The 17857-nt window shown below is 49.8% G+C and overlaps 1 protein-coding gene across 1 annotated transcript; it reads left to right on the top strand.

The window, feature by feature from the left end:
• Positions 1–1314: 1314 nt before the first annotated feature.
• On the top strand, positions 1315–7961 carry mecp2 (methyl CpG binding protein 2; the record flags this gene model as incomplete). The annotated part of the gene is given in 5 exon segments (XM_032509037.1): positions 1315–1526; positions 2648–2841; positions 3368–3424; positions 3427–3503; positions 4575–7961. Coding segments are annotated over 5 exon segments (2946 nt in total), but the record flags the coding sequence as incomplete, so codon positions are not given.
• Between the last annotated feature and the right edge of the window lie 9896 nt (positions 7962–17857).

Below are 17857 nucleotides of genomic sequence, written 5' to 3'. Positions count from 1 at the left end.
TAACATTAACTTAGACAACATAGAGCCAAAAGCATTATATGAAGAGAGCCCAAAACACCTTGAAAGAAAAAACATTGAAAAAAAAGAGACCAAAACATTGAAAAATATGACAAAAACATTGAAAAAACACCCAAAAACATTGGAAAAAAACATGGAAAAACAAACATTGGAAAAAGAGCCAAAACATTGAAGAAAAGAGACAAAAACATTGATAGAAGAAAACATTGAAAAAAAAAAACATTTTGAAAAACAAATTAAAATCCTTGAAAGAAAAGACAAAAAACTTGAAAGAAGAGAGCCAAAACATTGAGAGAAAAAAACATTGAAAAAAAAAGAGACAAATATTGAAAATAGACAAAAACATGGATAAAGAGACAAAAACATTGAAAAAAAAATACTAAACATTGAAAGAAGAGATCCAAAAAGAATGAAAAAAAGAACCAAAAACATTGGAAAAAGAGACAGTAACATTGAAAAAAAACAGTGATTAAAAAACATTGAAAAAAAGAAAAACATTGAAAAAAAGAGACAAAACATTGAAAGAAGAGAGACAAAAACATTGGAAGAATAATATTGAAAAAAACATTGAAAAAAGAGAAAAAATCATTGGAAAAAGAGACAAAAACTTGAAAAAAAACATTGAAAAAAAAAAAAATGAAAGAAGAGAGCCAGAAAGATTGAAAAATAGAACCAAAAACATTGGAAATAGAGATAATAACATTGAAAAAAAATATTGATAAAAAAAGAGTCAAAAACATTGAAAGAAGAGAGCGAAAAACATTGAAAAAAAGAGACAAACGTGTCAATAAAAGAAAGAGTGAAAGATTAGAGTACGTGGCGAATGGAAGACAACACGAGGGTTAAAGTCGCATTCACATTGTAATTAATCACAATAATTTACATTTAAACATGATTTCTTATTTCTTATATATTCATTTATTCCTGTGTGTCTTTCCCTACATATAGAAAATAACGTTGTCTAATGTACACCGGGGCAACATATCGATATTACATCGATATCGCGATATGAGACTATTATTTATAGAGCCCGACCGATGTATCGGCCGATACCGATAGATCGGGAAATGTCTAATATCGGCCGATACATCGATTGGGCTCCATAAATAATAAATGTATACGTATACACAATATGATCCAATGACATAAGCGGGTCTTGAGGAGATGATTGATCGGGAAATGTCTAATATCGGCCGATATATCGGTCGGGCTCTATGAATAATATCTAATATGCTCCGATGACATCATCGTGTCTTGAGGAGACTGAGCCGGTCTCACGTCCCTCCCTTCCTGCAGGCGGTGGAGCCGGCGGTGGCGGGCCCCTCGGAGCCGGGCTCGGAGTCGGCGGCCGGCAGCGAGTCGGCGGGTTCTCCCCGGCAGCGGCGCTCCGTGATCCGGGACCGCGGGCCGCTGTACGACGACCCGTCGCTGCCCGAGGGCTGGACCCGCAAACTCAAGCAGAGGAAGTCCGGCCGCTCGGCGGGCAAGTTTGACGTCTACTTGATCAAGTAAGTCACAACCCGTCTCTTTTTATTATGTAGACATGTCTTGGGACAGTTAACCCTCATGTTGTCCTCATGTTGTCTTCATGTCTTCATGTTGTCCTCATGTTGTCCTCATGTTGTCCTCATGTTGTCTTCATGTTGTCTTCGTGTTGTCTTCATGTTGTCCTCATGTTGTCTTCATGTTGTCTTCGTGTTGTCTTCATGTTGTCCTCATGTTGTCCTCATGTTGTCTTCATGTTGTCTTCGTGTTGTCTTCATGTTGTCCTCATGTTGTCCCCATGTTGTCTTCATGTTGTCTTCATGTTGTCCTCATGTTGTCTTCATGTTGTCTTCATGTTGTCCTCATGTTGTCCCCATGTTGTCTTCATGTTGTCTTCATGTTGTCCTCATGTTGTCTTCATGTTGTCTTCATGTTGTCTTCATGTTGTCCTCATGTTGTCTTCATGTTGCCCTCATGTTGTCCCCATTTTGCCCTCACGTTGTCCTCATGTTGTTGTCGTATTGTCCTCGTGTTGTCCTCATGTTGTCTTCATGTTGTCCTCATGTTGCCCCCATGTTGCCCTCATGTTGCCTTCATGTTGTCCTCATGTTGTCCTCATGTTGTCCTCATGTTGTCCTCATGATGTCTTCATGTTGTCCTCATGTTGTCCTCATGTTGTCTTCATGTTGTCCTCATGTTGCTCTCATGTTGTCCTCATGTTGTCCTCATGTTGTCCTCATGATGTCTTCATGTTGTCCTCATGTTGTCTTCATGTTGCCCTCATGTTGTCCTCATGTTGTCCTCATGTTGTCTTCATGTTGCCCTCATTTTGTCCTCATGTTGCCCCCATGTTGTCCTCATGTTGCCCCCATGTTGCCCTCATGTTGTCTTCATGTTGTCCTCATGTTGCCCTCATGTTGTCCTCATGTTGTCCTCATGTTGTCCTCATGTTGTCCTCATGTTGTCCTATATCTATGTTCTTGTTAATTCCCCAAAATAACATGATTAATTCCACCCAACGCTCTTTGCCAAGTACAAATCTCTACTTTCATTAATTTTCTACAAATAGAGATATTCATCATGATATTTATTATTATTATTATTATTATTATTGTTGTTATTATTATCTTGTCTTACTGTCCAGCTCGGAGGGGAAAGCGTTCCGGTCCAAGGTGGAGCTCATCGCCTACTTCCAGAAGGTCGGCGACACGACCACCGACCCTAACGACTTTGATTTCACCGTCACCGGGCGCGGGAGCCCCTCCCGCCGCGAGAAGCACCCCCCCAAGAAAGCCAAGGTGGTGAAACCCTCGGGGCGCGGCCGGGGGCGGCCCAAAGGTACTCAGCCACGCTCATTACATCACAACGAAGTTATTTCATTTAACTCAACGGTGGGCAGAGTTCATGTGTTTCTTGTTTTCTCCGTTTTTGTGTGCTTTTTATGTGTGTGTCTGTCTGTGTGTGTGTGTATGTGTGCGTGTGTGTGTGTGTCTGTCTGTGTGTGTGTGTACGTGTGTGTGTCTGTGTGTGAATGCGTGTGTGTGTGTACGTGTGTGTGTGAGTGTGTGTGTGTGTGTGTGTGTGTGCGTGCCTGTCTGTGTGTGTGTGTGTGTGTGTGTGTATATGTCTGTCTGTCTGTCTGTCTGTGTGTGTGTGTGTGTGTGTGTGTGTGCTGTCTGTCTGTCTGTCTGTGTGTGTGTGTGTGTGTGTGTGCCTGTCTGTCTGTCTGTGTGTGTGTGTGTGTGTGTGTGTGTATGTGTGTGCCTGTCTGTCTGTCTGTGTGTGTGTATGTGTGTGCCTGTCTGTCTGTCTGTGTGTGTGTGTGTGTGTGTGTGTGTGTGTGTGTGTGTGTGTGTGTGTGTAGGCAGTGGAAAGATGCAGCAGGCTACCGAGGGCGTGGCCATGAAACGTGTGGTTGAGAAGACTCCGGCAAACTGCTGGTCAAGATGCCCTTTGGCAAGGCAGAGTCCTCCCCCGGCCCCGCCTCCACCGCCACAAAGGTACCGGCAGCCCGTCTGTAGTCTAGGTCCTATACCTGCACTACTGGAGAGATGTTAGAGTGGGGGGGGGGCTGTCCATGGAAAGGAGCCCGAGCAGTTGGGGGTTCGGTGCCTTGCTCAAGAGCACCTTGGCAGGGCCCAGGAGGTGGACTGGCACCTCTCCAGCTCGAAAAAGCTGCGTCCCATGGGCCACCCACCTGTTGGAGGACCCATGGGTGGCGGTGAAGGACATTCCTAATGTTTTTTACTCCTCATGTTGTCTTCATGTTGTCCTCATGTTGTCCCCATGTTGTCCCCATGTTGTCTTCATGTTGTCCTCATGTTGTCCTCATGTTGTCCTGTTGTCCCATGTTGTCCCCATGTTGTCCTCATGTTGTCCTCATGTTGTCTTCATGTTGTCCTCATGTTGTCTTCATGTTGTCCTCATGTTGTCTTCATGTTGCCCTCATGTTGTCCCCATGTTGTCCTCATGTTGTCCTCATGTTGTCCTCATGTTGTCTTCATGTTGTCTTCATGTTGCCCTCATGTTGTCCTCATGTTGTCCCCATGTTGTCCTCATGTTGTCCTCATGTTGTCCTATATCAATGTTCTTTTTAATTCCCCAAAATAACATGATTGATTCCAACGCTCTTTGCCAAGTACAAATCTCTACTTTCATTAATTTTGGGTCTTATTCTATTTTATAGCATTGTAAAACAACTGGAAGTGTTGTTGAAATAGTATTGAGTAAAAGTTGACATATTCCAGTCTGTGATTATCATCAACATCCATTCCTTTAATTTTAGTCTCAATAATTCCTAATTTCTGCTTTTCTAACATTAGGTATAATTTCCTATAAATGAGGTTTATTGACCATAAATTTCCTGAAATAACTGTAATGCTAAAGTTAATAAGTTAATGTTAAAGAGACAAACATTGAAAAAAAGCGTCAAAAGCTTTGAAAAAAGGGACAAGAACTTAAGAAAAAGTTAAAAACATCGATAAAAAGTGTTGGTTTTCTATTTCGATGGGAAGACATCACAAGGGTTAAAAGGCTAATGCTAATGCTAATGCTAATGCTACTTGTTGCAGGTGGCGTCTCCGGTTCCCAAGTCCCGTCCCGGGAGAAAGAGGAAATCCGAACAGGAACTCCCGGCCCCGCCTCAGACCACCCCTAAGAAACGGGGCAGGAAACCAGCCTCGGCCTCTGCGGCGTCACCGGTTGCCACGGCACCCACCTCCGCTCCATCGACCTCCGGCGGCTCGGCGGCCGCCAGCTACGCCGCGGCCGCCATCTTGGCCGCGGAAGCCAAGCGGCGCGCGGCCAAGGAGTCGTCGGCCAAGCTGGTGGTCCAGGAAACAGCCCTGCCGATCAAGAAACGCAAGACGAGAGAGACCGTGGAGGAGCGGGAGGTCGCCCCGACCCCGCCCGCCACGACGGCCGAGACCGAGAGACGCGTGGCCGCGGAGGCGGAGCCGGGTAAGGCGGAGGAAGCTCCGCCCTCGGAGCCTCAGCCCGCGCCGTCTGAGAGGAGCCAATCACAGACCCAGAAGCAGCCGCCTGCTTCGGACGAAAGCCAACCGCACGGACACAAGGCGCACAAAGGCCGGAAGCACAAGGAGAAATCGGGACTAGCCGCCGGGGACGGACGGAGCCGAGGACAGGAAGTCGGGGAGGACGTCGGAGACAAGGGAGCGGAGGGGGGACGAAGTAGCAGCAGCAGCAGCAGTAGCATTAGCACGTCAAAAAGCCACAAAAGGAAGGAGCGGCCGCCTCACAAACACCACCACCACCACCACCACCACCGCCACCATCGCCACCAACATTCCTCAGCGTTGGACCCTCCTCCCCCCCCTCCCCCCCCTTCTCCCCCCCCTGCGGCCTCTGGACCCCCAGCCCCCCCTAGCCAGTCCAGACCGGACGTCAAGCCGCAGACTGTGCCTCAGCTCACCGCCCAGCACCCCCAGCAAGCTCCTCCCAAACCGCTATCCCAGTCCACGTCTGAATCCCGGCATCCACCCCCTCCGCCACGCGCCCCACCCCACCCCCCGCCCCCGCCCCGTTCCCAGCAGCATCCCCAGTCCCCCAGCCAGCCCCAGGCCAAGCCTCGATACCCAGCGTCCCAGCCCTCTCCTACCAGGCATGTCTTGCCCAGCCGCGGTCCCAACAACCCCCCACTACCACCACCACCACCACACCCCCCCCAAACCCACAGTCACACCCAGGCCTCCCTCCACCAAACCCAGCCTCAGCATGCTCCACCTCAGTCCCCGTCCATCCTGCACGTTCATCCGCCCCAAGCAAGGCATCCACATCCGCAAACCCAGTCCCCCGCGGTACTCCAACCTCAAACCCAGCCCAAGTACCCACCTCAGCACCAGGTCCAGCTCAGACACCAGTCTCAACCCCACCCGCGCCAGTCACAGCCGCCTCAGCTCCACCCACAGGCCAGGACCGCAGCCCAGCTTCAGACTCAACTGCAGCCCAGAACCGCACCCCAAACGCCGCCTCAAGCCCAATACAGAATCCCAGTGCAACCTCAGCCACAGTCCAGATCCCCCGCCCAAACGCAGCCTCCACCCCAGTCCAGAAACGCGGCCCAAGCTCTGACTCGGCCCCCGTCCAGGGCCGCAGTCCCACCTCACCTGCAGCCCCGGGATCCAGCGCAGCCCCAACCCCAGATGAGACCCCCATCTCAGCAGCACCATCCCCAGACTCAATACAGACAACAGCCCAGACAGTCCGCCTCGCAGCCAAGGCCGCCGCAGTCCCAAGCACAACCGCACCACCCACACTTTCAGCGGGTCCAAGCGCACCCCCGTCCCCAGCTCGGCAGGCCCCACGTTAACGTGCAGCACCCCTCGTCGCACCGACCGTCCCCAGCGACCAGGACCAACCTGGTCACCGTGCAGCCGAACCAGAGCGAGCAGCCCCAAGATCTGAGCACCACGCGGCCCGGCCGGGGGGGCGTGCCGCCGGGCCGAGAGCTCGGCGTGGAGGGCGTGTGGGCGGAGGGGAGGAGGGAGCCCGCAGCCGCCGCCGCGACGTCGGAAAGCAGAGAGGGTTTAACCGGAGAAAGGGGGTCCAACAGCAACTCGAGGCCTCCCAGCGCCGCGGCTTCGGCGCCCCGGGGGCAGCCGGCGCCGGGGGCGGGCTCGTTCCCGGGGCCAGGCTCCGGGCGGAGCCGGACGCGGCGGGGGAGGGCCGGAGCTCAGAGACATCGTCCCGCAGTCCGCCGTCCCCTGTCCCAGCCGGGAGGAAACAGTAGAGTCACGGACTGCCGTCAGCGAGAGGGTGAGCTGATTGGTCGGCGCGACGAGCCGGCGGATTGGTCGGTAGACCGGCGGAGCGTGACCGGGCTGTTCACCGAGGTTAACGAGTCGCTCGATGGATGGATGGCGCTGGCGGGACGGTCGCAGCTTCACCTCCGTCTCACTCCGTCTGGAGACTCTGTAAAAGTGGCGCCGAGGGACAGCTGGAGACGAGAGGACGGATAGTGTCTTTTTTTTTTTTTTTTTTTTAAGGAAAAGGAAAACCCGATTTTAAAAAAACAAAGTGTGTGTATATATAATCAAAAGGCAGCTGTTGTGTCCCGCTAGTCTCCGAGGGGAGTAGGGGGGGGGGGGATAGTTTGGATCTAAAAACTCAACGCTTAACAACACATTACTCTGAACAAAATGTTGCTTCCGGAATATAATCTGTTTTCTTTCTTGTTTTCCGTATTTTGACAGTATGTTTTGTCTCTGTTATGCAGCTTTAAACTCTGATATTATGGACTGAAGGTCCTCGACTCATCGCCGTGCTGCTGACTGACGTCTCATTTACAGTCCTGAACCCCCCCAAAGAGAGGCGAAGCTCCTCCCCTTGCAACCTCATTTTGTAAAGAATATATACGACGACGGTGAACGGGAAGAGACCCCCCGCCCCCCCCCCCCCCGCCCCGTGTGACTTGAGGCGTGAAATCCACACACGATGTTCGCCAGTTTAATGCTAATTCAGAGAGTGAAGAACGTCAGTCGTAGGGTTGCCGCAGTAACACTTATGCCGTTTTCCCATAACGTGGTACCTGCTCGGCCCTGTGACAATCGGAGCCAGTGTGGTCAAGACCACATAAACCGACACCAAGTCCTACCGGGACCGGGCCGGTGGGAGTCCCACCCTTCACGACATGTATCATGTAGGAAATGCGAACCATAGGCGCTCCTGCTCTGATCTGGAAGATCCACGTTCCCCTAAAAACAGCCACAGAAAACACATTAAGATTCTTCTTCGTTTACTTCATTTCCATAAGTGCATCATGAGAGTGTGCCTTGATAAGATAATCCAGAGGAAGTGGTGGTCTTGACCGGTTTTCAAAATAAAATCAGAGACAAAGGTAAAAAATGCACCCGACTCTGAGACAAGTCAAAAAAGTGGACAGATTATCGTACTCTGGTGTTTCCCCCCTCTCATTCCCCTGCTCTGGTGTTTCCCCCTCTCATTCCCCCTGCTCTGGTGTTTCCCCCTCTCATTCCCCTGCTCTGGCGTTTCCCCCTCTCATTCCCCCTGCTCCGGTATTCTCCCCTCTCATTCCCCCTGCTCTGGCGTTTGCCCCTCTCATTCCCCCTGCTCCGGTATTCTCCCCTCTCATTCCCCTGCTCTGGCGTTTCCCCTCTCATTCCCCCTGCTCCGGTATTCTCCCCTCTCATTCCCCTCTGGCGTTTCCCCCTCTCATTCCCCCTGCTCCGGTATTCTCCCCTCTCATTCCCCCTGCTCTGGCATTCTCCCCTCTCATTCCCCCTGCTCTGGCATTCTCCCCTCTCATTCCCCTTGCTCTGGCATTCTCCCCTCTCATTCCCCCTGCTCTAGCATTCTCCCCTCTCATTCCCCCTGCTCTGGCATTCTCCCCTCTCATTCCCCCTGCTCTGGCATTCTCCCCTCTCATTCCCAGTTTTACGACCTTCTAGACTGATGAACACGGGCGCCAGGTAGCTCGGTGGGTGGAGCGGGCGCCCGTGTACAGACGTATGTGTCCTGGGAAATTAAGGCCTGAAATGCCCAAATAATCTTCTAACTGACGAACATCATATGTGTAACTCACGGCTCAAGTCAAACAGCGTTTTGTCTCTCGCCGTTAAGGTTTGTCATTTTGATTTTAATAATTCTGATTCTTCCTTTCGATTTTGGTTGTTTGCAATCCTGGAAACCCGGAGTTCTCTGAGGGTACAATCTGAATTTGCTCAGCGAGTTACTCTGGCATCGAGTGACGCTGCTCATTGACTATGCCCTCGTAGCTGAGCTGCACCAATCACATCGCTGTGTCTGATGTAGGCGGGGCCAGAGGCCAGCTGCACCAATCACATCGGTGTATCTGATGTGGGCGGGGCCAGAGGGACCTGAACAGATGACGACTGTCTAATCTGCCAGTTAGCTCCGCTGGTAGCTAAGCGTCTGGGGCCCTGAATACGTCACCCCGTGGGTTGTTGTGATTGGTCGTAGTGTTATGCAATTGCGTGCGAGAGATTTTCAAATGCACGCTTGGTCCCGCCCCCTCAAGATGGCCGACTTTCATCACTCAATGCCAGACCTTTAATCCCTCAGATCTGGGTCTGGATTTCCAGGCTGCGTATTTGAAGGGTGGAGGTGAAACGTCTCACATGCTAATGCCACAGGTGGGTTTTTATTAGGGGGGGGGGGTTACAGTTCTTCCCGGGCTTTTTTGGTAAAGCCAAAGGTTAGAGCCTTTAAAAAAATTAAAATAGAGGATCAGATTCAAAAAATGTTCCTTTCGATAAACTTAACTTTTGTAAATTTTTCCCGCACTTTAACTTAACTTTAACATTGTGGGGGGGGGGGGGGGGGGGGTGAATTGAGCTTTTCACCCCTTAAACATGAAATAATCACAAAACTGAATGTCTTCATCCCGGATCCAATTAATGTGCCTCGTTCTTTAAAATCCTCCCCCCCCCCCCCCCCCTCAAACCAAAACTCGCCCAATTACAGACTGATCTCATGAGACGGCGTATGCGTGACACGCCGATCCTACGCCTTCATCGGCGTGTTATCAAGACGCAAAATCGCTTTTTTAGCGTGTGTATCAATGCTGTTAGGCCTCCATTGACTTGCATTACCTAGCGGGGTTGGTCGGGGGGGTGGGGGGGGTGGGGGGTGGATGGGTAAAACACAGGACCGTCTCCTCAACTCAACCGTCGCTTTCTTCTGGCGATGACACGCCACTCGGCTTCACCCTCATGTTGTCTTTTTGGGTCAAATTGACCCCGTTTGGTTGTTAAATGTTGAGATAAGTTCTGAAAATGTCAACATTTAAAATGTCAAAACGCTTTGGAGAAAGCGTCACGAAAAGCACCCACAGCATTGAAAAAGTGACAAGAAAGTCGGAAAAACCGCCGATAATCTAGAAAACTTAACTCGGGTTGAGGACGTCGGCGTGCACGTTCCCGCGACCTCGTGATGTCACAAAACCTACTTTTTCAAAACAATTCCAATATCTACACTAGTTCCCCGATGCCCGCTCCTTCTCCCCGGTCACGACCATCCATATTTTTTTTTAACTGAAAACCCCGGGACGGTCCACCCGGGAGGGGGGCGGGGCTTTGCCTCTTTCTGGACTGACACCCCCTCACTGAAACTAGTCCTGGACTGGAAGCCTCAGAGGTGATGTGGGGCGGCGGTTTGCACCTTAAACTGGTTCCTTAGACATCTCACAGTTGTTGTTGTTTTCCATCCTTACTTTCCATTAAAGGTGCTCTAAGTGATGTCACATACAGCAAACATCTCCTCGCTAGCTGCTAGCTGCTATCTGCTAGCTGCCTGTCCCCAGAACACACTGTAAAAAATATCTTGCTATCTGCTAGCTGCCTGTCCCCTGAACACACTGTAAAAATATCTCCTCACTATCTGCTAGCTGCCTGTCCCCTGAACACACTGTAAAAACATCTCCTCTCTATCTGCTAGCTGCCTGTCCCCAGAACACGCTGTAAAAAACATCTCCTCACTATCTGCTAGCTGCCTGTCCCCTGAACACACCGTAAAAACATCTCCTCTCTATCTGCTAGCTGCCTGTCCCCTGAACACGCTGTAAAAAACATCTCCTCACTATCTGCTAGCTGCCTGTCCCCTGAACACACTGTAAAAAACGCGGTCTCTGTAGACAGCCCAGGGTCTACGAACGCCAACAAAAACAAAATGCGCCAACGTGCACCACCAAACATAAACAGCGCCCCAGCCAATAACCCACAAGAAGGATTTGGGGATGGCGGTTTTGGGGGGGTGGGGGGGGTGGGGGGGCTAAGTGCCGTCACCCATCATCGCTTAGAGCACCTTTAAACCCACCAATGAAGAAAGAAGGTCTGTAACGTTTTCCATCCACTTCCACAAGCCCCGCCCCCTGCAGGTAGCCAATCACATGCATGAGTAGTAATATTCATGACTTCCACTCAGACCTCGTTCTAAAGAGGTGTTGTAGTTTTTTAACCCCTGTTTTGAATATGGTTTGGAGTATTTGAACAGCTTGAGGAGCCGTTCAGTTTTATCCAAAGTGACAAATCATAACAGAAGTTCTCCCGGGACCCGTTAGAGGCCGAGGCGGTCTGGACCAGGACTGCACGCTATGAGGGGAAACAGCTTGATAACGAGAGTACTTTGCGCTGAATAAACTTATATCAAAGTGTTCTCAGTTCGTATTCTGCTGAAACACAAGAAACTGGTCGTTGGATTTCAATCTATTTCTTTTTTATTGAACAAAGTGGACATTGAATTGAATACAAAAGGCACTAAAATCAGTGACATTTCCACTTTAAAGGGCAGTTTCGTGCTGATATTTTGTCAACCCGGACAGGATCGCGGCCTTTTGTGCGATGTGTTTATCGCCGGTTGACATCGCGATGATGAGTGATAAATTAAATATGGCGTAGCCCTCTTTACAGACGCCCAGCAGTTCCCAAAACAGCGAGCACGTGGTGCGACAGCGGCGAGGAAAAGGGTGTTTAAAGGGGCCGGAGCCTCGGACGGACCCGGCTCCTGGGGGGACGGGTTTTCGGGTTTTTTGTGCAGAAGCATCGCTGCGCGGGTCGCTACGTTAGCGTTAGCTAGCAGCGGGATCAAACCCAACTCCAACACCGGGACCTAACCCTCATGTTGTCTTCGTGTTGTCCTCATGTTGTCCTCATGTTGTCTTCGTGTTGTCCTCATGTTGTCCTCATGTTGACTTCATGTTGACCTCATGTTGTCCTCATGTTGACTTCATGTTGTCCTCGTGTTGTCCTCATGTTGTCTTCGTGTTGTCCTCATGTTGACCTCATGTTGCCCTCATGTTGTCTTCGTGTTGTCCTCATGTTGTCCTCATGTTGTCTTCATGTTGTCCTCATGTTGACCTCATGTTGACCTCATGTTGTCCTCATGTTGTCCTCATGTTGACCTCATGTTGTCCTCATGTTGTCCTCATGTTGTCCCCATGTTGTCCCCATGTTGACTTCATGTTGACCTCATGTAGTCCTCATGTTGACCTCATGTTGTCCTCATGTTGTCCTCATGTTGTCTTCATGTTGACCTCATGTTGTCCTCATGTTGTCCTCATGTTGACTTCATGTTGTCCTCATGTTGTCCTCATGTTGTCCTCATGTTGTCTTCATGTTGTCCTCATGTTGTCCTCATGTTGTCCTCATGTTGTCCTCATGTTGACTTCATGTTGTCCTCATGTTGACTTCATGTTGTCCTCAAGTGTTGTTGAAATAGTATTGAGTAAAAGTTGACATATTCCAGTCTGTGATTATCATCAACATCCATTCCTTTAATTTTAGTCTCAATAATTCCTAATTTCTGCTTTTCTAACTCCAACATCAGGGATAATTTCCTATAAATGAGGTTTAAATTCCAAAATAACTGGAAAAGTCAAGTTAATAAGTTGATGTTACGTAGCGTTGAAAACGTGACAAACATTGAAAAACAAAAGTGTTGATTTTCAACTTTGACGGGAAGACAACACGAGGGTTAACGGTCTCCATGGTAACCGCTGCCGTTGTCGGAAAATCACGGTGCGTTCACTTGACACTCGCCAGCCTTGTGGTGCATTTTAGGTTATTGTAAAAACCCATTTTCCCATCTTGGTTTTTGGTGTTTGTCGTTAAGCAGCGTCTGCGTCTCCTTCAGTCGGACAGCATCGCCTTAGCAATAAACACACCGCTCTTTAATGTGGTTTTGTGCTCCTTTTATTATATATTATTTAATAAACATTAGAGCACGACCGATAAAGGAGTTTTAGGATTTTTAAAAATTTTAAAAATAGATTTTATTTTTAAGAATTCCCACTAAAATAATATGATACTTATGTGTTTTGTTGTCACAACAGAACATCAAAATATATTGAAGTTCGGATCAATAAAATGTAGAAAAATACAAACGTAAAAATTCTTTAAAAAAAATAACAACAGGGACGTCGTAGAGCGCCCTCCGGTGGACAGCTGATGCCACACCAACTCTCATAACAAGTCCGTTTTTATTTTATTTTTTAGATATTCATTCATCAGAATCACTTATTTGTCATTTATAAATGATTCTGATGAATGAATTTTAAAAAAAAAACAATTTTTTATCAGACATTATAAATCGTGAAATGCCTAATATCGGCCGATTATATCGGTCGGGCTCTAATATACATTTTAAATATATTCTATATACAGTCCCTGGCAAAAGTCTTGTCTCTTGTGAACAAATTGACCTGAAGTGCCGCTGAAATATATTTCTGATCAAGATTTATTCACAAGAAATGTTTCATTTTAATCCCAACAGCTTCTGTAATAATGTTTCAGTGCAAAACAAAACTGTCCAAAAGTATTGTAATATTCACAGCTCGGTAAAGCCCGTTGAGTCAATGTCTGCAAAGACATAAGTGTTGTCTCCTCGTCATATGAGCTTCACCTGGGACTAATAATGGACCAATCAGGTCTCAGGTGTGTCTAAAGACAACCCCAGTACACTAGACCTTCACATCAACTGCAACTAGACCTCTGCAGACAGGTCTAAGATTCACCTTGAGACTAAAGGTTGGATTATTAAGAAGCTGAAGACCAGATCCACTGCTGATGTGGCAGACACCTTCAATGTGTCTCAGCGTCAAGTACAGAGGATTAAAAGAACATTTGAAGACACTGGAGACGTTTTTGACAAGCCCAGGTCAGGCAGACCCCGCAAGACCACTGCTCGAGAGGACCGTTTGTTGGCTCCAAAATCCAAGGCCAGCCCATTGTCCACTGCAGCAGAGCTCCTCGAGACCTGGTCCCCTGAAGTCCCTGTGTCAACCAGAACAGTTTGTCGGATTCTGTCTCCAAATGGCCTCCATGGTCGAATCAGGGCCCAGAAGCCGGCACTAAACAAAAGACAACTGAAAAACCGTGTGGCGTGTGCCAAGGCCCACAGCCTGCTAACAGGTCCACAGCCTGCTAACGGGTCCACATTCTGCTAACAGGTCCACAGCCTGCTAACGGGTCCACAGCCTGCTAACGGGTCCACAGCCTGCTAACGGGTCCACAGCCTGCTAACGGGTCCACAGCCTGCTAACAGGTCCACAGCCTGCTAACGGGTCCACAGCCTGCTAACGGGTCCACAGCCTGCTAAAAGGATGGACGCTGGAGACGTGGAAGAAAGTGGATTTTTCAGATGAATCTTCTGTTGAATTACACCACAGGAGACCTACTGGAGCCCGCATGGATCCAAGATTCACCCAGAAAACAGTGAAGTTTGGTGGCGGAAAAATCATGGACTGGGGTTACATCCAGTATGGGGGTGTGCGAGAGATCTGCAGGATGGAAGGCAACATCAATAGTCTCAAATACCAAGACATCTTAGCTACCTCTTATATTCCCAACCATAAAAGAGGCCAAATTCTCCAGCAGGATGGTGCTCCATCGCATACTTCCATCTCCACTTCAAAGTTCCTCAAGACGAAGAAGATCCAGATGGTCCAGGATTGGCCGGCCCAGTCACCAGACATGAACATCATGGAGCAGATGTGGGGTAGGATGAAAGAGGAAGCATGGAAGACCAAACCAAAGACTACTGATGAACTCTGGGAGCTTTCCTAGCTATTCCTGATGACTTCATCAACACATGGTCTGGATCCTCGCCAAACCGCATGGGTCCAGTCCTTCAAGCTCATGGAAGTCCTACTAGATATTACATTTGGATCTCACAGCACCACTATTTAATTTGCTGACATATTTTAGTATTTGTAGTAAATTTGTTCAATTTATGTATAGGCGACAAGACTTTTGTCTTGCCAAAATTTGACCTTTCTGTCTTGTTTAAATTATAAATCTTTTTTCAGTGAAACTAATTTATTTCAGTGCATTGAACATCGTTTGGAGGGTTTTAGCTTTTCATGTGAGCTATTTCTTACACCAATTGATTAATTAGAAGTCAGGTTAATAGCAGGTGTTTCTACAAAATAGATAAGCGACAAGACTTTTGTCAGGGACTGTACGCTCTATTTATTCGGTTCATTGTTTTAAAATTATCGATTTTAGCAAAAAATCGAGGAAAAAACTCCAAAACCCGACGGATCCCCAACCCTGCAGCCGAGTGTCTGAGGGGCGCTCCTCTCTCGCTTTACCACGCATTTCAGACGCAGTCGGGACGAGTTGGTCTTCCACGCCGGAGTCTCGGGTTCTTCCTCGCTCGTCTTCATCACTTTGTTTTGGCGTCGTTTGTGTTTCCAAAGGAAGCGTTTTTAATATCGAACCAAACCCACGTTTCGAAAGTAGCTTTGATTTGGGTTTGTAGAGAAATGGACTTTTTATTGTGTCTTCTTCGTGTTGAATGTCTGGAACAGTCGGCACTCCTCGAGTCTGTACAATCAGCCGCCTGCATGTTGCTAGGAGACCCCGCAGGCCTCGAACCGGGGGTGGGGGGGGGTGGGGGCAGTCGGCCATTTTGGTGGCGTGGGGGAAGACGTTCTGCAGACGTAAAACCCCGGAGCGAGTTCACATCTGAGGAGAAGGAGAAGTTCTTTACATCGCTACGATTGGTTTTAAAAATAACAATATATTATCCTTCTCATTCCCCCTGCTCAGGCATTTCCCACTCTCATTCCCCCTGCTCTAGAGTTTCCCCCTCTCATTCCCCCTGCTCTGGCATTTCCCCCTCTCATTCCCCCTGCTCTGGTGTTTCCCCCTCTCATTCCCCCTGCTCTAGAGTTTCCCCCTCTCATTCCCCCTGCTCTCTGTCGTTTCCCCTCTCATTCTCCCTGTTCTGGCGTTTCCCCCTCTCATTCGCCCTGCTCTGTCGTTTCCCCTCTCATTTCTCCTGTTCTGGCGTTTCCCCCTCTCATTCCCCCTGCTCTGGCGTTTCCCCTCTCATTCCCCCTGCTCTGTCGTTTCCCCTCTCATTCTCCCTGTTCTGGCGTTTCCCCCTCTCATTCCCCCTGCTCTAGAGTTTCCCCCTCTCATTCCCCCTGCTCTGGTGTTTCCCCTCTCATTCCCCCTGCTCTGGTGTTTCCCCCTCATCATTCCCCCTGCTCTTGTTTTCCACCTCTCATTCCCCTGCTCTAGAGTTTCCCCCTCTCATTCCCCCTGCTCTAGAGTTTCCCCCTCTCATTCCCCCTGCTCTGTCGTTTCCCCCCCTCTCATTCTCCCGTTCTGGTGTTTTCCCCTCTCATCCCCCTGCTCTGGCGTTTCCCCTCTCATTCCCCCTGCTCTGTCGTTTCCCCCTCTCATTCTCCCTGTTCTGGCATTTCCCCTCTCATCCCCCTGCTCTGGCGTTCCCCCTCTCTCATTCTCCCTGTTGTTGGCGTTTCCCCCTCTCATTCCCCCTGCTCTGTGTTTTTCCCCCTCTCATTCCCCCCCTGCTCTTGTTTTTCCCCCCTCATTCTCCCTGCTCTGTCGTTTCCCTGTTTTGGTTATGGTTATAATAAAGATAAACAAGATATTTTCAAACCCAGTTGTTCATCTTTTGTTTCACGTGACAACGCCGCGTTGAAATAACGGAGACGCGTGTCTCCGTGGACGTCTCCTCGTCTCAGATGTGAACAGACGGACGCCGTCTGGACGCCGGCTGATTTGACCCGGGTCGGGCATCGTCATCCGGATTCTCCATTGCGATTCTGTGAGGGGTTTATGTTGAGACGGCTCACCTGTAGCCGGAGGTTCGAGCCCCGCTCGCCGTGGCCGCAGCGTAACCAGCGCCTGGCCGTACGGCAATCGCTACGGAAACCACATTTTGCAACCAGTTCTCGATGCCCAATCCTGTCGGTAAACGTCTTGCACCTTCTCCTTCTCCCGTGGCGAAGGCTCCCGCACTTTAACTTTAACAATAACATGGGGGGGGGGGTGAGCTTTTCACCCCTGAAACATGAAATAATCACAAAAACTGAATGTCTTCATCCCGGATCCAATTAATGTGCCTCGTTCTTTAAAGTCCCCCCCCCCCCCCCCCCCCACCTGGGCTCAATCTCACTTCCCTTAGAAGTTGCCTCCATGTTTCCTTTCCTCTCTTCCCTTCCTCGCGTCCTAGTCCGTCCCACCGAGGAAGCAAGGGAGGATGGGGAGGAGAGAGGAAACAAGGAAAGGTGTTTTTCGAGGAATGAGACGTCCTTTCCTCTGAAGCGTCACATGACTTTGTCAGCTGTGTGGGTGGAGTTAGCGACGGCTTCCAGGAAGGATGCCCCATGTATCCTTGCTCATAGCTCCTCAGAGACCCCTCTTCCATCCTCTCTCATAGCTCCTCAGAGACCCCTCCTCCATCCTCGCTCATAGCTCCTCAGAGATCCCTCCTCCATCCTCGCTCATAGCTCCTCAGAGATCCCTCCTCCATCCTCGCTCATAGCTCCTCAGAGATCACTCCTCCTGCGGGGTTGCGTTGCCATGCCAACGGCCTCAAACAGAGACCTTTGGCAACCCCCACGCCAACGTCTCGCTGCCACGACGACGTCCAGGTCGAGCAAGGAGACGTCAAAAAAGGGAAGTGAGATTCAGACCCCGGGACCTCGTTGCATCATCGTGACCTCACACAGGTGAGGTGGTGTTTGAGTCCACCTGAGTCCACCTGCCGCCCAGTCCCACCTGTCCGCATGCAGGCTGTCACGCTGCAGAAATCAAACGTCCCTCCGTGACCGGACTCGCTCTGCAGGACTCACCCTGCGGGACTCGCTCTGCAGGACTCGCTCTGCAGGACTCACCCTGCGGGACTCGCTCTGCAGGACTCGCTCTGCAGGACTCACCCTGCGGGACTCGCTCTGCAGGACTCGCTCTGCAGGACTCGCTCTGCGGGACTCACCCTGCGGGACTCGCCCTGCAGGACTCGCCCTGTGGGACTCGCCCTGCAGGACTCGCCCTGCGGTACTCTCCCTGCAGGACCCGCCCCCGGCACACAGACGGCAGTAACC

The sequence above is a fragment of the Etheostoma spectabile genome, unplaced genomic scaffold (genome assembly GCF_008692095.1).
Source record: "Etheostoma spectabile isolate EspeVRDwgs_2016 unplaced genomic scaffold, UIUC_Espe_1.0 scaffold00011010, whole genome shotgun sequence".
Taxonomy (NCBI): domain Eukaryota; kingdom Metazoa; phylum Chordata; class Actinopteri; order Perciformes; family Percidae; genus Etheostoma; species Etheostoma spectabile.
This window is presented reverse-complemented; position numbering and strand designations above follow the sequence as displayed.